The sequence below is a fragment of the Xiphophorus maculatus genome, chromosome 7 (assembly GCF_002775205.1).
Source record: "Xiphophorus maculatus strain JP 163 A chromosome 7, X_maculatus-5.0-male, whole genome shotgun sequence".
NCBI lineage: Eukaryota > Metazoa > Chordata > Actinopteri > Cyprinodontiformes > Poeciliidae > Xiphophorus > Xiphophorus maculatus.
In genome coordinates, this window is record NC_036449.1 from 6,222,930 (window position 1) to 6,241,708 (window position 18,779).

Sequence of the window (18,779 nt, forward strand, 5' to 3'; positions counted from 1 at the left end):
TATATATATAAATATGAGATGGGTAACAGATTTTTTTCTGAGAGCTTTCCAGCCTGGATTAGAATCTATAAAATTCAGACATTGTTGGGGAAAACTGAAAGGATTTAATAAATTTACACACTGTAACGCAAACAATGATTTTGGTATCCGTGTTGTTACAAAACAACAGATGGTTAAATAAAGATATTAAAGGACATGAGCTCTGTTTTCCCTGAGTTTAAACCAGATGTTTCCCTGCTTTAGGTCAGTCGGAATGGATAGGATTGATCTTTTGTTTTTAAGAATTTGTGAATAGCTTTTTCAAAGTCACAGTTTTATTAATATTACCACGACCCAAGAGCTACTGGCTGAAGCTGTGAAGTTTTGAAGACGTGTCCTGCTGTGGTTTGATCAAACCAAAAATGTTTGGCCAAAATGACTACGGAGGAAAAGGAGGAAGGTTCACTGAATTTAGGGAAATATCGAAGCAGTTGGGGGCGGAAACATGTTGTGTTGATCTTTGGAGAGGATGGTAAGCTCAGGCCTGCCACGATAACAAATTTGGCTGGACGATAAATGCTTCCGGAAGTTATTGCAATAAACGATAATATTGTTTTGAGACCATTTTTAAGTAACATATTGGTATTATTGCAAAAGTAATAATGCCAGAGCACATTCTAAAAGTTCTGTAAACTTTAAATTCTAGTGAACATTTAGCACTGAAACTGGAAGACATTTTAAATACACAAAACAAAATTAACTTTGAAGTCTTTGCAAGCAACATGTCCTTCAGAAAAGGGCTAGTTGAGACCAAAGCACCAAACTGAAGACTTTACTCATCCAGTTTTTGGTAGAAAGAGATAAAAAAAAAGAGAGAAAAAGAATAAATCAAGTCAATGGAAATAATTGAGTTTGTTTTAATTTATCATGTGATTAATTGATTTATTAAATATTGTGATAGGAGTAGGTGCACTTCACCAAATAGAGAACATCATGGTCAAAGATTTATGTAGAGATATAGAAGCAACATAAAGATGTAACAAGGACGTTAAAGCTGGGGCCAAAAGAACAGCGACCCTAAGCAGACCACCAAGTTACTTCAGAAGAGCCTTGAGGACAGCAGAGTCAATGTTTTAAGTGGCTAACTTGTGTGTTTTTGAAGCCCTGTGTTACGTTGAGGAAAACGTAACGAACAAAGCGTGACCCGGGTGACTGCGGTCTACGCTGATTGTTTTCGCCTTATACAGTGCCAGTTGGAGGAAGAGGAGCCCCTACAATCTTCTGAGCTCTGTTAGTCATCGGAACAGAGCTTGTGTTTTATTGCTTTTTTGTGGCCTGCGCACCACACTGTACATCTGTGGCAGAGGATGCTCACTGTTTTACTTCCGTATCAGTTTTGTAACAGATCTAAAATAGGACGGCCTGTTTTTGGTTTTATTAGAAAGAACGGTCTCCACTGACATCACCAAGCAAAGTCCTCAGTTATGTAGGTTCCTCCGAATTTGAGGCAGACTGTTTTCTCCATCTCTACCTCGATGACGAAGAGTAGGGATTTGCCTAAACACCGTTGAATGAGATGCTGTGCCTCCTACTTGTAGTGGACTCCATTACTTTGTCTAATGATTTGCCAACACATCAGGAACGTCAGGCATTGTATCAGTAGGGATGGTTACAAGTGCAGTCCCAGGTGAAGGGGCTAAACATTGCTGGGCCTAGCACAATGCCCTGTGGCACTCTGGCATTCAGGATTCTGTTGGGTGATGTGAGGTTTACTACCCTGACATGCGGTGGTTTGTTGCGGAGATAACTCTTGATTCACGAGACGTCGAAACCCTTTGGAAGCATTTTAAGGAATGTCCAACACTGACAAGGTGAGCTGAAGACTTTTAAAAGTATCCTCCTGGGTTGAAAATGTTTTCTCTTCTTTGGAGTTACGCAAGAAGCAAAGTAGCACAAAGGGTAAAATTCGTTCATTCATTATGCCCACTGTCAAGAACTCGCGATTAATTCTACTGTCATCTTATGTAACGTCATTTTTTTATTTTATCCAAGTTGTCTGGCTCAGACTCATTTTCTCGCTTTGCATTTTCTAAGACAATAGAAACAAGACACTTTTCCCCCCCCCAGTCGTTGGTTTCACTCGATGCCACATCCATCCCTGTTTGTGAGTTTCTTTCTGACTGTGCTGCATGCAAACAATGCTCAAGGAGTTGGTTCAAAGATCCAAGCGTACAGCATCAGGTAACCGGGCGCAGGGTTTAATTACATGCTCCGTGGCCCAGACTGAACCCGTCCCTGCACACGCTGCCAGATGCCTGGTCCCCATGACGGCGTGTGTGTGGGCGTGTGTGTGTGTGACGTTCTCACCCACCATTGCCCTTAGTATTAATGCGAGCTGGACATGTCCTCGTGACATGGCTTGATTCATTTGAGGATGAGACACAGATACTGAATAGTTGATGAGATGGGAGGCGTTCAGGGCCGGGGTGAGGAGAGGGAGGAGAGGAGAGAGGGAGGGAGGGACCGAGCAGGAGAGGTGGGGGGGGATCCACTCAAGCTCCACTCGGCTTCAGCTAGTCCGGGAGGCTGGATGTGGAAAAACACCTTGCGAGGCTGGGACTGCCGGACTCAGACGCAGTTATCCCGAGAAGAAGGAGCAGCTGTGGGGCGGATGGTTGGCTGGTGGGATGGCCAGCGCTTTCGACTGATCGGAGGGAACTGAGGAGTGTCCATGGAGAAATTCAAAGGTCCCACCACAGGATTTACCAAGGCCACCTGTGGATGGAGAGTCCTGCTCCTCCCGCAGCTGAACAGGCAGTCCCTGTACGTGTACGGCAGCGAGGTGGCCGTGGAGAAGGAGTGCAAGCGCCAGCTGGAGAGCGGAGTCTTTGTCATTCACCCCTTCAGCCCCATGAGGTACTTCAGACACGCGGCGCTGCGTCTCGGGACGTCTCGCATTCAGCACCCGATGCTCAGAGTGAAAAGCAGGAGCGAATGGCAATAGAGAAGATTGTCTAAGTATTAGAAACCATTTGTCATTTCAATCAGGTGGGAAAGAAAAATTGTTCAAATTAAAACTTGACTGCAGTTTACAGTTGAAAGTTTCTTTGATGAGATGGCAGGGAAACAGCTGAAGTCACTATGCATAAAAGTCTTTTAATGTACGTTTTTACAGATTTATGTGCAGATTATTTCCATGCGCATGCTTGGTATTAAATATTTTATATTTTTATATCTTTTATTACATATATAAATAATCCACCAATAATCCATTATATATATAATCCACCACCTGATTATATATATATATATATATAAATTTTAAATAAATAAATTTTATGTCTCGTATTGTTATATTTGTATTTTCTAATATTTAACACTGGATGGAGTAGCTTGTCAACAAATAATCAATTTCTCCTGGCTGATCAATAAAGTATGTTCTATTCTCTTCTGAAGTTGCCCCTCCCCAACCTACTGCTGAACACAGCTGACTGACAGGATGCCTGGACTTGTTTTCCAAGTATTGCTGTTTGAAAATGTTTCCTGCTATGAAAAACACAAGCAGTCGTGGCGCGAACACCACACCAGAACCATCCACCACCTGATTCATGTTTCAAATCCTGTAACTGTGTGAAACTAGTCCGTTTTTTTCTTTTTTTCCGTACGGTATGTTGACACATTTCAGGTGCAAACGTGGCAAAATCTAAACACTACAGGTTCAGTTGCTTTAGTTTCCCAATACCAGGCTGACTTTTAGGTTGTCACAACATGTTACTTAATTAATTAATGGATTCATTACATAGAGGGAATTAAGAAATCAAATTTTTAGTTTTTATCAAATTTTTGTCCTTTAAGCTATGTCCTATGCAGCAATAGTTAGCATAATCATGTATGCATTAATGTATCAAACATACAGTATGATACAAAGGACTTCAAACTATTTTCTTCAAACTTGTGATTTACACTTCTTTCCTGTTTTTGGAACATTTATTTATGTCTCCTTTTTTTCCCCCCTTCAATCTTTGCTATTAAACCTTCACGGCAAACTGATTAGCAATCCTCCAAAAGGTTGTAAAAAAGATAATAAAAAATCTTATATTGTAAATTTAGAAAAATATATATTTTTTTTAATTATGCTTATTTACTGACAAAAAAATCAAATTTTAATATTTTTTCGTCTGGAAAAAAAAAATGCCGCCATCATTAGTTGCCCCCATGATAATCCCCTTACCGTGGATGTAACTAGAGCATTTTTGAGGTATGTTTCAGTTGATCAATGTGTTGATGCGCATTGATTGAATTAATAATCCCTGCCTAAGAAAAAATTATATTTAACCATAATCCCTGAGGCATTAACGTAACATGACAAAAAAAAACTAATTTCTCTTAGAAATTGTTCAAAATGGGAAAGACAAAAAGAACATGCCAGGAAAGGAAGCCAGATGTTTTCTTTTCAGATCAGAAAATGACCACAGGGAAAGCAGCTGCTCGACTAAACAAGACTAAACAGAAATTGAAAAGATTTGAAGCAACTGGAGCGGTGACAAACAAGGCTGGAGAAATTCACCTTAACACCTCAGAGAGTGAGGAAAACCTGGTGGTGGAGGTCACAGTGGAAAACCGCAGCTAGTTTTTCACTGTAAGGTTATGTCATTGCAATAAAACAGCAACGAGTACCGATGCTTCTGGGAGGGGGTTGACAGTTGAGTTTCTTTGCACTGCATTATGTGAAGTCAAACAAGACAGAAACAGATAAACAGAGATACCTAAAATAAAACATGACAAAAACCTGTATATATATATATATATATATATAGATCTATATAGATCTATATATATAGATCTATATAGATCTATATATATATATATAGATCTATATAGATCTATATATATATATATAGATATATATATTAGATCTATAGGTTGTTATTAGTCTGTAAACAACGCAAAAGCAGAGAGAGAACAAAACCTTTGGGATCAGAGAGCGGAGTAATCGGAGCCCGGCAATATAAGCCGGGTTGACGGGATGTGCAGTTACATTATCACTCGTCCTACCAACTTCAGCATGAGAATTTAGTTTAAGCTCCTTGAAAGTTTCAAGTCTCAGAAAGACAAATAAATTAAATTAAATAAATATATACATATATTTAATTTTTTTATTTTTTTTTTTTACTTCGACATCTGCCCTCCTGCAGGAGTTACTACATCATGGTCATGATGGCCATCACCTTCCTGAACCTGATCGGGATTCCCATGGAGATCGCCTTCCTGGACGGCGACAGCGGGCTGGCGTGGGAGAGCTTCAACGTGTTCTCGGACACGCTGTTTCTGATGGACGTGGTCCTGAACTTCCGGATGGGCATCATAACGGAGGACGCCGAGGTGAGAGAGAGTGGCCGCCCGCTCCACTTTTCAGACACAATCTGGACGGAGAGATAATCCCCTCACCGACGGGCTCATGCAATCCACCCCCCCGTCCCATCTGTAATCCACTCAATACACGAAAGGCCAGATTAACCTCCCATCCTGAGATACGGGCAACATTGGCACCTGCTGTGGGGTTTTATAACGGGGGATTATAATGAGCGTATAACGTTTCCAATTAAGCATCCTTCTGTCAATATCCCGTTTGTTTTCCCCGAATCGCGGAGTTCTTGCTAATCACGAATGATGCGTCTGTGATGTTTTGCAACACAAACATCTGGATTTGCATCTGGACTACTTTTTTTTTTTAAGTCCGTTTCTGCGAACTTCTGACATTCATGCAAGTCTTCTGTATGAATAATACATACAAATCCGATCCAGCATGACGGTTTATTTTCAAAGTACTCCCTAAATATCGGATCAGGTGGCGCGTTAACCCTCTAAATCGGTTCATGGCACAGGCTACATCCGGTCTCCGTCCTCTCTTTCAGGAAGCCATTCTGGATATCAAAAAAATCAGAGTCAGCTACCTGAGGACGTGGTTCATCCCGGACGTCATAGCAGCTTTCCCCATTGGATACATCCTGCTGTTTGCGGTAATGAGAGTTTTTGTTTTGTTTTGTTTTGTTTTTTTACTAGAGCTGCCTACATCAAAACAAAAAAAACCCTCACAGTGTTTGCGTTCCTAGGACCTACACTACCACAACGATGACAACCCATCCAAGGCCAACAGGATGATGAGGATACTGATGTTCGTGCGGATCCTCAGCTTGATCCGGCTGGCTCGAGTGTCCAGGTTGGTCAGGTTCTTCAACGAAGTTGAGAAAGTAAGTTCAACAACTATTTTTATTTTATTTTATTTTTTTTTTACATTTGTCTCAATTCAGGGTGGCCCTAAAAGATTTGGAAGTACTTTTTGCTGTGTTTGGCAAACAGTATAAATGAAGGTTTTATAAATCTCTAATTGTGCTCATTATGTTCATTGCAGAATAATTTAGTTTAGGTTTTACTGTTGTTGCAACGAGCTGGCAAAGGCAGTCCGGATCTCTTGACTCGTGGTCAAACAGTTCTGTAAGCCATGATGGAAAGTCATGCGTTTTATGTATGGTGTTTGTACTGTTCCCGTTACAATAAGCGATTGAAAACTTGTTGAAGGAGAAGATGGCAAAAGACTTTATATTTCCTTCTTTATGCTCATGTCGATTCCTTAAGAGGTATCACTTTGGTTGGTGAGCTTTGTTGGCAACATCAACAACCGTCCGACCGACTGTTTCTGCCGTTTGTTGTATGCTATTATCTACAAAGCGTAGGCTCATTTCTCTTGTTTGTCAGTTTTCTCTGCTGTTAATAAAGTGTCTCCTCAGGACACCTACATTCCCTGAGTCCATGAAGTATGTCTTACCATTTCTCTTAATCTTTTCATCTGGCTGAGTATTTGGTTTCTTTAGCCCCTTGTCTGCAGACCTGGCTTTAACCAGTTCTTCCTCAGTCCGTCCCAGTCAGATTCCTCTCCATTTACAGACACCATGGTATTCTTACCGGGTTTTTGAAACCACCTCAGGGGTGGTACAAGCCAGATCTAGCCAGATATTGCGTGCAAGCAATTATATGTTTTATAACTGACACTCTCAGGTGTTGTAAAGTCACAAAAATCTTCAATGGTCCAGTCTTATTTTATTGAAGAACAATTTTGAATAGTACCCGTGAAACAATAAAAACTTTAGCTGTACTTGACGTAGCGCTCTCCACTGCATTTAAATTAAATTAAATATTTAGATAATTGCTGTCCAATCTGCTAAATTAACAATTTGAAACAAAAAAAATATTTTCCTTTAGTTTTTAACTTTTTTACATTTTAAATACAAAGGAAACTGTCACAACAGGTCTAACTGCACCTGCTTTGGGCCTCTTACCAAAAAAATAATGTGCACAGCAGTGGTTTGCTTTTTTTTTTTTAAAATCACAAGATTTGAAGTCACTTGACAACAAACTAACAAAACAGCTTTAGCCACCGATAAATTGTTCAGTTTTAGATTTCCTTTTAGTGCATAAAAAAGCCAAATGAAGCAGTTTTGTGGCTATTTAAACCTAAATAAGCTTGGTGGATGAGATCGGTTACACATGCGGGTATCGGCCGATTGCCGGTCACCCGAACAATCGGTGCACCGCTATAAATGATAATTTTATCAAGAAGTGTTTCTATTAAATAAGCAAATTAAATAGAGCCAGATCGACAAACATAATCCTAGAGAGACATCCACTTGGCCCTGTAGGTTTATGTTTGTTTGAACTGTTTTCCTGACAGTTGAGAATCATTACTTATTTAGGAGTAAATTTAGTTGTTTGGGTAATCTGGTTAAACTGTTGGTTTGTTTGCAGCCCGGGTGATTGTCTGACCGCTTCCGTTTCTGACTCTGCCTTATTTAGTTGTACAGCTGTCATTTGATCAAACTGCTGACCAAAGCAGTGAAGCCAGCACTCGTACTAACCCAGAAGAAAGCGTAATTCTAATGCTCTTTTGATGAATTCTTACCCCGATTTTTTTTTTTGGTCCTTCTTGGACACCATGCTTTTCTCTGTGTTCGCCGTTGCCATGCAGATTATTGGCTAAAACACATGGAAAACATTACTTGCGACATTTGCCTAGCCAATATGACCGCGCCAGTCTGATGCTTTGATGGCAAGTTGTAGAGAAACTTCATGTACATGCGCTGAAATTTGCACTCTTTCGTGTCGTGTCTTCTCGGCAGGTGTCAAACGCAAACCTGGAGGTAGTTCGGCTCTTCTTCCGCATCTTGTCTCTCTTCATGATGATTTTTTTGCTGTGTCACTGGAACGGCTGCATCCAGTACTTCGTCCCCATGCTGGAGGAGTTTCCCACCGACTGCTGGGTTCGGAAGGAAAACCTGATGGTAAAAGCTACCAAACCTTTCCCCAAATGTACAGACAGCACAGGATGACGAATTTATCAAATTAGAGGGCCAGTTCTGTGGATTCTTGGTGACGTGGTTTGGTTAACGGGTTACAATATAACAATGTCACCTTATTTCTTTCAGAACTCCACAGTCATCGTTAAATACTCTTGGGGAGTTTTCCGAGCTCTCTCCCAGATGATTGCGCTCTCTTACGGCTCCATGGACGCTCCAACAAGTCAGGCGCTACCCTTTTCTTCAGGCATCTCACACTTTTTAAAAAAAAACACGCAAGTACCCAAAGGTTCTCACTAGTCCTTTTGCTCTCCAGATTACATAGAGATGTGGATCGTCATGGTCAGCATGGTGTCTGGCTGCATGATGTACACCATCCTCGTAGCCAACGCTACAACCATGATCGCCAACCTTGACCCAGCAGCCAAGGAATACAAGAGCAAGGTCCTTATACTGGCCTTTAGCGAGTAAAGTTGCTGGCTCTCCTTTATTGTTCTTACCGTGTTTTTTTTGTGACGAGTATATATGTTAGTACGGAAACCTTGATATAGCTACAATAACTAGTCCCTGCTTAGACATTTTTTTCAGCAAATACATTCATGACTGTGGAAACTAAAGACATGTTTCAAAATTCAATTCAGTTCAAACTGCGTTCTTGGGCTCTAAGTCCATAGCTACACAGATTAAAAACAAAACAACACAACAATAAAATCCTACATGTATATTTAAAGAATATAAAAGCATAACATAAATAAAATCCACAATTACTTAAATAGGAATCAGTGCTCACAAACACTTCTACCAGAGCAGACTGAATGAGAAACGAGTTACTCATTGTCGGATTTGTGAGTGCTAAAATAATTCTGCTATCCAAGTCATTCAGTCTCTCTTCAACAGTGAACATCGACATATTTCACAAGTTTACTTACCGCTAATTTTTTTTTTTACAACATGTTTATTAGCACTAAAAGAGTCACGTTTAGCCAATTCTGCAGGTTCTGTGGATAAAATTGTTAAAATGGTGATAATCAAGCTGCAGTTGCTGTTAAACACTCTCTCCTTCATTTGGCTCAGACACAAAGAAAAATGTTTTCAGCATTCTGGACCGTTACAGAAAAAAGGTTCATACTTTTAAGCTTTTTAGATTTCCTAGTTGTAAGAAATGAATCTTGGAGTCCTTTAAGCATTATACTATGGAATTACACGGTTTATAATTGCTGTGGGGTTTTTTTCCCCACAGATGAGTCGCTTGGAGCACTACATGGCCTTCATGAAGCTTCCACCAGAGTTGCAGCTTCGCATCAGCAACTACTACCAAGCACGCTACGGAGGGAAATGGTTCGATGAGAAATACATAATGGACACGATATCATCATCACTCAAAGAGGTGAACCTCATCAATACACAACTATCCCTAAACATACTGGGATACATTTTCATATTTTTGCTAAGTTGTCGTAATGAAATTTTTTACTCAAAGTCACTAGTATTTAAGGTATAGACTAAGTGACGCTTGAGCTACAAAACCTTGTTATCTGTAATATATATACAAAGTTTCCCCCAGAAAATTTGCTAACCCTGGCGGTTGGGTGTTAGAGCAGTCATTCATCCAGCGGTGCGTCGTGTTTTTGAGTTAAAAAATGTTTAAAGTTGACAGGATATTTGAAAATATTAGTTGATTATCATGTGTTATTGAAAGCTTGCAAGATTAATAACTGAACACCAACTATAAAGACTTCAAAAATGCCAACATTTTAAAATGACTTAAAAAAAAAAAAAGCAATGCGTAGCCTGGTGGGGGCAGAAGTAAAGCCTGGTGGCCCGCCAGGCTTACAATACACTGGGGGAAACCCTGATATACACATACTAATTGTCTAACTTCGTGTTTGGATCCTTACATTTCTAATGAACCGCAACATGGGTAATCGTTGTTTCTTTTCTTTCCCAGCAAGTCCTGATGGTGATGTGCAGCCAGCTGCTGAAGAAAGTGCCGATGTTTCAGAACAGAGAGGAAAACTTCATCAACGACGTCCTCCTCAAGCTGCATTACGAGGTTTTCCAGGAGGGAGACGTCATCGTCCGACAGAACGTCCCGGGCGATCGCATGTTCTTCATCGATCACGGAGAGGCCGCCATGGAGACCGAGTCGTACGAGAGGGAGCTCTGCGACGGAGACTTTTTTGGAGGTATGCTTCGATTTGTTCCACATCTCTGGTTACATTCGGAGAACTTCAAATTGTATATTTAGTAATTTGTAAAATAGAACATGATATTTCCCTCATCGTGATCACTATTAACTCATCACAGCAATCATTATTATTGTGTCTACATCTGTCCTTTTTAAAACGTTGCCAATGAAAGCTGTTCTGAATCCACTTCCTGCGATTACATTGTGGTTGATTTTGTAAATTCCGAGGAGTTGACGGTATTGCCACTGTTTATCTTTCTAAACTTCACCCAAAAAAAGAGAATGGAGATCCAACAACAACAAAAAAAGAGTCAATTTGCATCATGTAATTGAATTAAGTTGGTCAAACTTAATTTATTTACATTTGTTTAACATGATAACTTAATAAACTTAACATTTACTTGGAAAAAGACCTATTTTATTACTCGTAACAAATTAACTCAATTATTTTAGAAAGATATGATGAAGCATTGATGTTGATTGTTGTCAGTAGATGACACTATAGTTGGAATAAGACATTTCTGTCCATTAGGTGCTTTAGCTGCTGTTGACCAATTGTGAATGAACCTTTCAAACTAAAATCCTGTAAGAAAGCTGAGGATGCCATACACACTAGTTAAATGTGGTGTATTTCTTCCATATTACGCTTCACTTTAATTAACTTGCAAACAACCAGTCGAATGTTGCAATATATTCAATAAACCACTGTGACTGTTAAAATCACTTCATGGTGCCCTACAGCACATGAACCATAAAATGATGAAACACTAAAATAACTAAATATGAATTAAATAACTAATTTCATATGTTTTTGTTAATGGCTAATATATTATTGACTTGAATGCATTTCAAATGTATTGATTTATTCCTACACAGTGCAAAAATATTCAAAAATCCCTTGAACTTTTTTTTGCCTTTTTTTTACTTTTAAATTCAGCAATATATTTCAATACTTTTTACATAACACAAAGCAGTTCGTAATGTTGAGGTGAAGAAAAATACGACATGCTCTTCAACATTTTGTTTGGATAAAAATCTGAAAAGTGTGGCGTGCATTTGTGTTCAGCTGACAGCAAAAAAAACAACATAAAAACCCCCCGGCACCTTCTAGCATGATGCTGCCACCACCATGTTTCACCTATTGGCTGCTGGGTTCAGGGTTTCAGTGTTAGTCCTCCTCCACACGTAGCATTTTTTGTGTGTAAAAACCAAAAACTTTGATTTTATTCTCCTCTTAACAGAGTGTCTTTGTGTTTGAAATTGGGGTTTTCATGACTTTCTTAGCTTCCTTTTCACCAGTCTTTCATAAAGGTCCATGTTCATGGAGCGCCTGGTTAACAGTTGTCCTGTGATTAGATTCCCCACCTCAGCTGTAGATCTCTGAAGCTCCTACTATTAGCCTATTTTGGCTGCGCCGCTAATTAATGCTCTCCCCACACAGCCTGTCAGTTTAGGCGGACGCCCACATCTGTGCCATACTCTTTTCATTTTTTTGTAGGATGGATTAAACGAGGCTCTGCCAAAAAAGTTCAAACCTTGGAACCTTGTTTTAAAAAGCTAAATCTCTTTTAAAAGTTCCCTACAACCAACATTCTCCAACGAAACCTCAGAGGACTTCTCAGAAGATCTGAAGACTGAAGTACATGCAGCTGGACTCTGTATGCTAATTAGTAGAGATGAACCGATCCAATATCAATACCTGTATCGGTCCTGATATTGAAAAAATTCTAGATCGGGTATCGGTGACAATTTGCTCGATCCATAAGGGCAGATCTATTCAGTGTGATTATTTGTGGTCTGGGCAACATCATGATTTCTTATTAATTTTGCATTATATTTACAAATCCCAATTGCACTTTCTGAACCATTTGAAAGAAGGTTTGTTGCTGTTGATTTTTTACATGTTTGATCAACGTAGTCAATTTGTTGTGTTTGTTCACTGAGTGAACAAATTCAAGTTGTATTGTTTTTACATGCTTGACCAACCCTCGGCGTATCTAAGTGTGCTGTGCCGGTGTGCCGGTGCAGGGTTACCACATACATTTCTAGTTCTGTATATTTATGTCTGTGTTTCAAAGACTTTACGTTTTAAGTCAATTCAGAAAAGATTTTCTGTATCGGATCGGCCGATACTAATCCTCAGATATCTGTATCGGAAGTTTAAAAATAGTGGATCGGTGCATCCCTACTAATGAGGTGGCTTGTGAAAACATGTTGGTTGCATTGTGTTTCATTTAAGGCTATCAGAGTAAACGGGGCTAAATCTGATTTTATGGTCACATAGCAAAATATGAAATTTTTCAAGGCATTTAAATGTATATTTTAAATGTACTTCCAATTTTATTTTGATAGTAACACTGTGACATTTAATAGTACCTAAAAACCAATTCAATTATTTCTTTGTTGCTTTTTTTGGCACTTTTGTGACTGTATTTTGGCAGAACCGCATGTTGAGTTACTGTCACAGGGCGTTCTGTCTTTACAAAATGTGTTTCAGAGCATGACAAATGCGTTTCTGAAAATGCCAGTTGGTCCTTGTATTTATCTCCGGCTCTGGCAGTCCCGAGTTTCGCCTCCTCCTTTTTCCATTTGGCAGATTGATCACATATAGTGACTTTTTTCCCCTTCTTCTTCTTCCCTCGTTCCTCTCCTCCCTCTCTCCTCCGTACTTTAAACCATTTGCTTAATTCAGTGGCTTTTTAGGCTGGAACCCGTCCCAGTCCGGTTGGCACCGGAGCCCGTCGGAGCTAACGGCTAACGTCTGTTCGTTTTAATTTCAGATTAACCGTTAGAGCTCACCCGCGCGCTCCGCCATTAAGGCCCGCGCGCTCATTAGCCTCCCGTCTTTCCCTCCCGTGTGTCCGCAGAGACGTGCGTGCTGACCAAAGGCAAGCATCTGGCCACGGTGAAGGCGCTGACCGACTGCCAGTGCTTCTCCTTGTCCTGGGACGACTTTCAGGAGGCGCTTCGGTGCTTCCCGGACATCAAGAAGGACCTAGAAAAGATGGTCCTCGTCAACGCCGACGGCGAAGTTGTGTAAGATTCTCTTCCTCCCCCTCCCAAAAAAAGAAAAAAGCATTAACTGTTTTTTCTGTGAAGGAATCTGAATCTAACCCTATGCACTTCCGAGGCATTTGGATGGATAAAGGAGAGTTTTTTGCACATGAATGAAAGTTGAGCACCTTTTAAATGCTACAATACTATGTAGAGTTTTTGCCTTCTCATCCCCTATTTATCTACACCAAACAAAGACCTCAACATAAAGGGCATTTTGGGGTGTTTTGCCTTTTTTTTTTTTTTTTTTTTTTTTCTGAACTATTGCTGTTTATTGAAAAAACAAAATTCGTAGGAACTTATTCTCTCCTGTCACGTTTTTTGGAGCTGAAACTTCTGGGAAATGTAGTATAGATACTAAATGGAGAAACAAGCATTCATTTCATAACCGTGGATGTGTCACATGGGTGGTTAACAACAGGCACAGTGCAGGTCAGAGGTTTACATGCACTTATTATGAGTATGCATTTTACATACCGTATTTTCCGCACTATAAGGCGCACCTTCGATGAATGGCCTATTTTAAAACTTTTTTCATATATAAGGCGCACCGCATTATAAGGCGCATAGAATAGACGCTACATTAGAGGCTGGGGTTACGTTATGCATCCATTAGATGGAGCTGCGCTAAAGGGAATGTCAACAAAATAGTCAGATAGGTCAGTCAAACTTTATAAATAGATTACAAACCAGCGTTCTGAAAACTCTGTTCATTCCTAAAATGAATAAACAGCTGTTGCTTCCTCCACTTCCACACCATTGATTGGTTCATGTTAAATTCTCTGGCTGCTGCTCTGTTCCCGTGTTCTACTGCCTGACTGATCGCCTTGAGCTTAAACTCTGCGTCGTAAGCGTGTCTCTTAATAGGAGCCATTTTGGGGTCTTTACACAAAACCCAGCATGCACCGCGCGCTTCTTCTTCTACGAGGGAAAATGAAGTTGGCAGCTGCTTACCATAGTTGTGAGACCTGGTGTGGCTCAATATTGGTCCATATATAAGGCGCACTGTTGGCTTTTGAGAAAATTGAAGGTTTTTAGGTGCGCCTTATGGTGCGGAAAATACGGTACATTTTTCTTTTGTTTTATTTTATTTCTGTATTTCATTCCCAATTCATGTAACAACTGAAAGAAATCAAGAATGGAAAGGAGCAGGGCCTAGTGTAAACTTATAATATTTCCGCGGATTCACCGAAAGAGAAAATTAGCTATTCAACTCACAGACAATAGTTCAAATATACACGAAAAATACACAAGAAAACATTAAGTTAATTAGTGGCATACTGTTTCATCAGAATGATTTCTTTTTTCAGATGTCTCTTAAGAGCAGAGAGAGATTTAGATTTGCATGATTATCGCCCCGTGGGAAAAAAGAGAAACAGTTTAAATGCATTACTAAATATTGAAAACAAACATGGCAATCCTGCTAATGACTGGCATACAAGTTTAATGTTTTCACTTAGCAACAGTCACACAGTGACCGCTGGGGTTTTTGTTTGATGCCAGATTGCAACTTGCTTATTTTTATTTATTTTTTCCAACATATATCTAAGCCGTCGCTTTACCCGAACCCCATTAAGGTCAATTTTGTAGCTTATTATAGACGCCAAACAGCAAAGTGAGAACGAAAATATAGAGAAATCGATGGACTCCCACAGGAGACTGGAACTATCCATGTTCAAGGTGAAGCAAAGCGCACCAACAATCAGAAAAGCTTCCTGTGCTTTTCCGCCCCGCCCTCTGCAGAACAAAGCGCTGCGGAGACCTTCACGCTGAAGGTCAGTTTACAGTCTGACCCAAACTGAAGCTGGAAGCTTGTTTACTGTTAACAACAAAAAAAACTAAGATGGTTGGTAGATTTTTTTTTTTTTTTTTTTTTTTGTTAGCCACTGTTTCCCTTGACAGTGTTTGCACTCTGCCATGTTGTTGAACCACTTCTGGAGAATAGTTTGACCGGAGCACATCCGTGGTTTCCATAAATATTAAATGAACGCCATCTCTCGTAGATAAAGCAGGTGTGGATCATATCTAAGCCACGTCCATTTTTTGTCTTTTACCTCATTAGCAATAGACTACCTGCTCTGTTTGTCCTTTCTTCTTTTTTTCTTTTCTTTGCAAAATAAAAGTGGCCTTAACTTTACGGACGAACATTACTGCAATAGAGCTGGGCTTGATTATGCATATCTTGGTCTCCTTCAAATTAGCTGTAGCTCTGCTGACTTCTCTCCTTCCTCCAAATATGATCTGTATTTACCTCAATGTCGTGGCAAAGATGGAGATCCAAGGCTAATTACCATAAGTGCACAGGATATAACAGTCAGGATGCTTCTTAGAAGAATGGATGAAATGTTTTTCGAATTTGTAATTATTCCTTTAATTTATGTTCACTGTTTTATTTTGTCTGGAATAAAGAGCAATAAAGTGAACCTATCTGAACTCTAAATGAGGCTCTCTGTTTTCTCATGCTTGTCCGCTCTGCATGTGGCTTTGCGCGGATATCTATGGCTCCTCCTCAGCTGTTGTCCATATTTTTACCATGTTACAACCACAGACATTGATGTTTTCTGTTGGGTTTTTTATGTGACAGACTAAAATAAAGCCGCACACGATTCAGAAGTGGAAGATGGGACACGGTTTTCCACGTTTTCTGTATTCAGTTCCTTGAATCAACGCTGTGTGCAGTCACAGTCACTTTACTGGACTATCCTGAAATATTTGTCATTTTTCATTTAAAAAAAAAATGGAATATTGCATGAAAGATGCAATATTATTGGTGGACCTTTGCCCACCACACTTCTTTCTTCCACTCAATTTCCTGTTGGTATGCGTCAGCGTTGACATTTGTGTCTTGTGTGTAAAATGACTGATCCGTTTCATGCGTTTCCATTAAGGTTCTTTTTCCCAGCATTCTCCATTTGAGACGCAAAATTTGGGGCTTTTCGTTATCTATAAGCCATAATCATCAAAAGTACAACAAACAAAGCCTTGTAATATCTATGTGTGGTAGATCTACTACACTGCAAAAACACAAAAATCTTACCAAGTATTTTTAGTCTAGTGTCTAGTGCATAAATCGTTTTCGGCAACACAGAGAAGCTTGTTTTAAGTCAATAATTTCTTAATATTGACGAAAAAGTTCCAGATTATTTCACTTAAAACATGAGCAAAATGTGCTGCCAGAGCTGAAATTGTCTGCCAGTGGTATCAGCACTTTTTCACCGATATTAAGGAATTATTGACTTAAAGCAAGCTCCTATATCTTGATGAGAAGTTACCTGTAAGTCGGTTTTGTCTTATTTCAAGAGGACGAAGATATTTGCACTAGAAACTGGACGAAAAATACTTGGTAAGATTTTGTGTTGTCGCAGCATTCAACCTGGACAGAGAGGATCCGTGGATGATTCATTTTAAAGGAATTCTACAGATTCTAAGTTGAATTTACAGGCTTTCGTAACACATCTGTCGTTGCATTGGTCGGACGTTTAGGCTCATTGTCTCCATCCCCGTCTCAAGCCTTTCTCGGTTCCTGCTTAAGAAAATAGCACGATGCTCATCATGATGGTGATGGTTAGTTATTGACCTAATTTTTTTTTTTTTAATTACATATGTTTATGTATGCAAACAACAACTAGTCCCTCAAAAGAGCAGCACACTACCAAACCATTCCTTCTTCCCTAATTTCAGTCCGATTTTCTGCCTCATTCAGCATTAACGTTAATCCACCAACTTTGGCTCTCTCCGTCCTAAGCCCCTTATTAAAAGCACTCTGGACTCATTTCAGTTTGGGAATTTAGAAATGTTTCTTAGCAGCAGTGAATGAAAACAAGTGATCTAAAAAAAAAAAGAAGAAGAAAATTCAACAGTGGCGTTCTCCAGTAGTATGCATTGAAAACCAGTCCGTCTGTCGTTGTGTGGTTCCCCCATCAGCAACACACACAGACCCAGCCTAATGTGAGCGGTCACTTCAGAGGGAACTGATCTCAGTAATTACTCATTTCTTACATAATAACATCACTTGTATGGTTATTTTTATGCCGTGACCTGTGTTGAACTAGGATTTACAGTGTAAATTACATGCAGGCTGTAAATATCGTCATATTTTTTGGCGCAGTATTGGTGTCATTCAGCCATTGGCTCATTAATTTCACTCTTTCCTTTTTTTTTTAGTTGGAGATGGAAAACTCCCCCCCCCCCCCCCCCCCCCCTTCAGCTGGCAAAATATTTGCCAGCTCAGCTTCTTACAAGGTTGAGGCGCAGATGATCTAAATATTCCTTTTATTTTCACACGGAGGAGATGAATACAGCAAGCTCCTTTCCCCAGAGGACCCAAATGTTTTCTGTCACATTTATCTTTTTGGTCTGGAAACCGGAGATTCTATCTTGAACAGCTGTGTTCCTCATTGTTCCTCTTATAGACGCGTTTGGGTTGAGCACAGTGTCAAAGATGGTTCCTGCGTCTTCGAGTTATTAAGATTCAGCCTCAGTGTAACAATTCTCTTCCACGCTTAAAATGAATTTAAAGATGTGCAATGTGTAAACAGATACAGAGACTTCCATATCCTACAAAACTGAATCGACGGCCTCCAAAACAAGACGCCATTACGACCTTTAACCTCTGATGAATAGTTTCTGGTTTTTTGTAAGCGAATCATCAGTAATGCCTTACTAAATTAGCAGATATCGGATCTCAGTAAGTTAATTGAGAAGTACATAAATACTTATGGAGTTGGGATGCTAACCAAGATGGCCGCTTTGACAAAATGTGTCAAATTCGCATTCTAATATCTTGTTACACCTCTGTTGCTTATGAGCATCACAGAAATAAGAGTAGCGCTACTTCAGCATATTTTTACTCGAGTAAAGGTAAAAAAAAATAGTGACTCAATAGTAAGAAAATATGTGGTTTAAAAGGCTTCACAGGTACTGAGTGACTGACCAAAACAGTCATTTGATATTTAAAACTTCAATCTGTAGACTGACCGAAATATGAAGTTATGTGGAAACTTTGGTATTTTAAAGACCAAAATGGAAATAATTCATGTAAATAACAATAATAATTATGAGACAAAAGTAACATTCTTTCATATGTAAAACTTTAGCAGAAGCTGCACGTCTGTGTCTGTGAACATTTGGTTAAAACAAGCTTGCTCTTTGTTCATGAAGTTACTCACAGTGGGAACAGAATCCAGAAGCTTTACTCAAGTGAGAAT

The 18,779-nt window shown here is 39.6% G+C and overlaps 1 protein-coding gene across 1 annotated transcript; it reads left to right on the forward strand.

The window, feature by feature from the left end:
- The first annotated feature begins 2,538 nt into the window (after window positions 1–2,538).
- On the forward strand, window positions 2,539–13,822 carry LOC111609349 (potassium/sodium hyperpolarization-activated cyclic nucleotide-gated channel 1-like). The gene is made up of 10 exons (XM_023337414.1): window positions 2,539–2,895; window positions 5,175–5,361; window positions 5,895–5,999; window positions 6,093–6,230; window positions 8,154–8,315; window positions 8,460–8,553; window positions 8,647–8,774; window positions 9,571–9,717; window positions 10,279–10,516; window positions 13,386–13,822. The coding sequence occupies exons 1-10, from the start codon at window positions 2,711–2,713 to the stop codon at window positions 13,556–13,558; spliced, it is 1,557 nt and encodes a 518-aa protein (XP_023193182.1). The 5' UTR covers window positions 2,539–2,710; the 3' UTR covers window positions 13,559–13,822.
- The last annotated feature ends 4,957 nt before the right edge of the window (window positions 13,823–18,779 follow it).

What these genes read in the sequence shown, in the direction of transcription:
- LOC111609349 (XM_023337414.1), top strand. Translation starts at nt 2,711, where the DNA reads ATGGAGAAATTCAAAGGTCCCACCACAGGATTTACCAAGGCCACCTGT. An exon ending in GATACATCCTGCTGTTTGCG is followed by an intron (nt 6,000 to 6,092) that starts GTAATGAGAGTT and finishes TTGCGTTCCTAG; the next exon opens with GACCTACACTACCACAACGA. An exon ending in TATCATCATCACTCAAAGAG is followed by an intron (nt 9,718 to 10,278) that starts GTGAACCTCATC and finishes TTTCTTTCCCAG; the next exon opens with CAAGTCCTGATGGTGATGTG.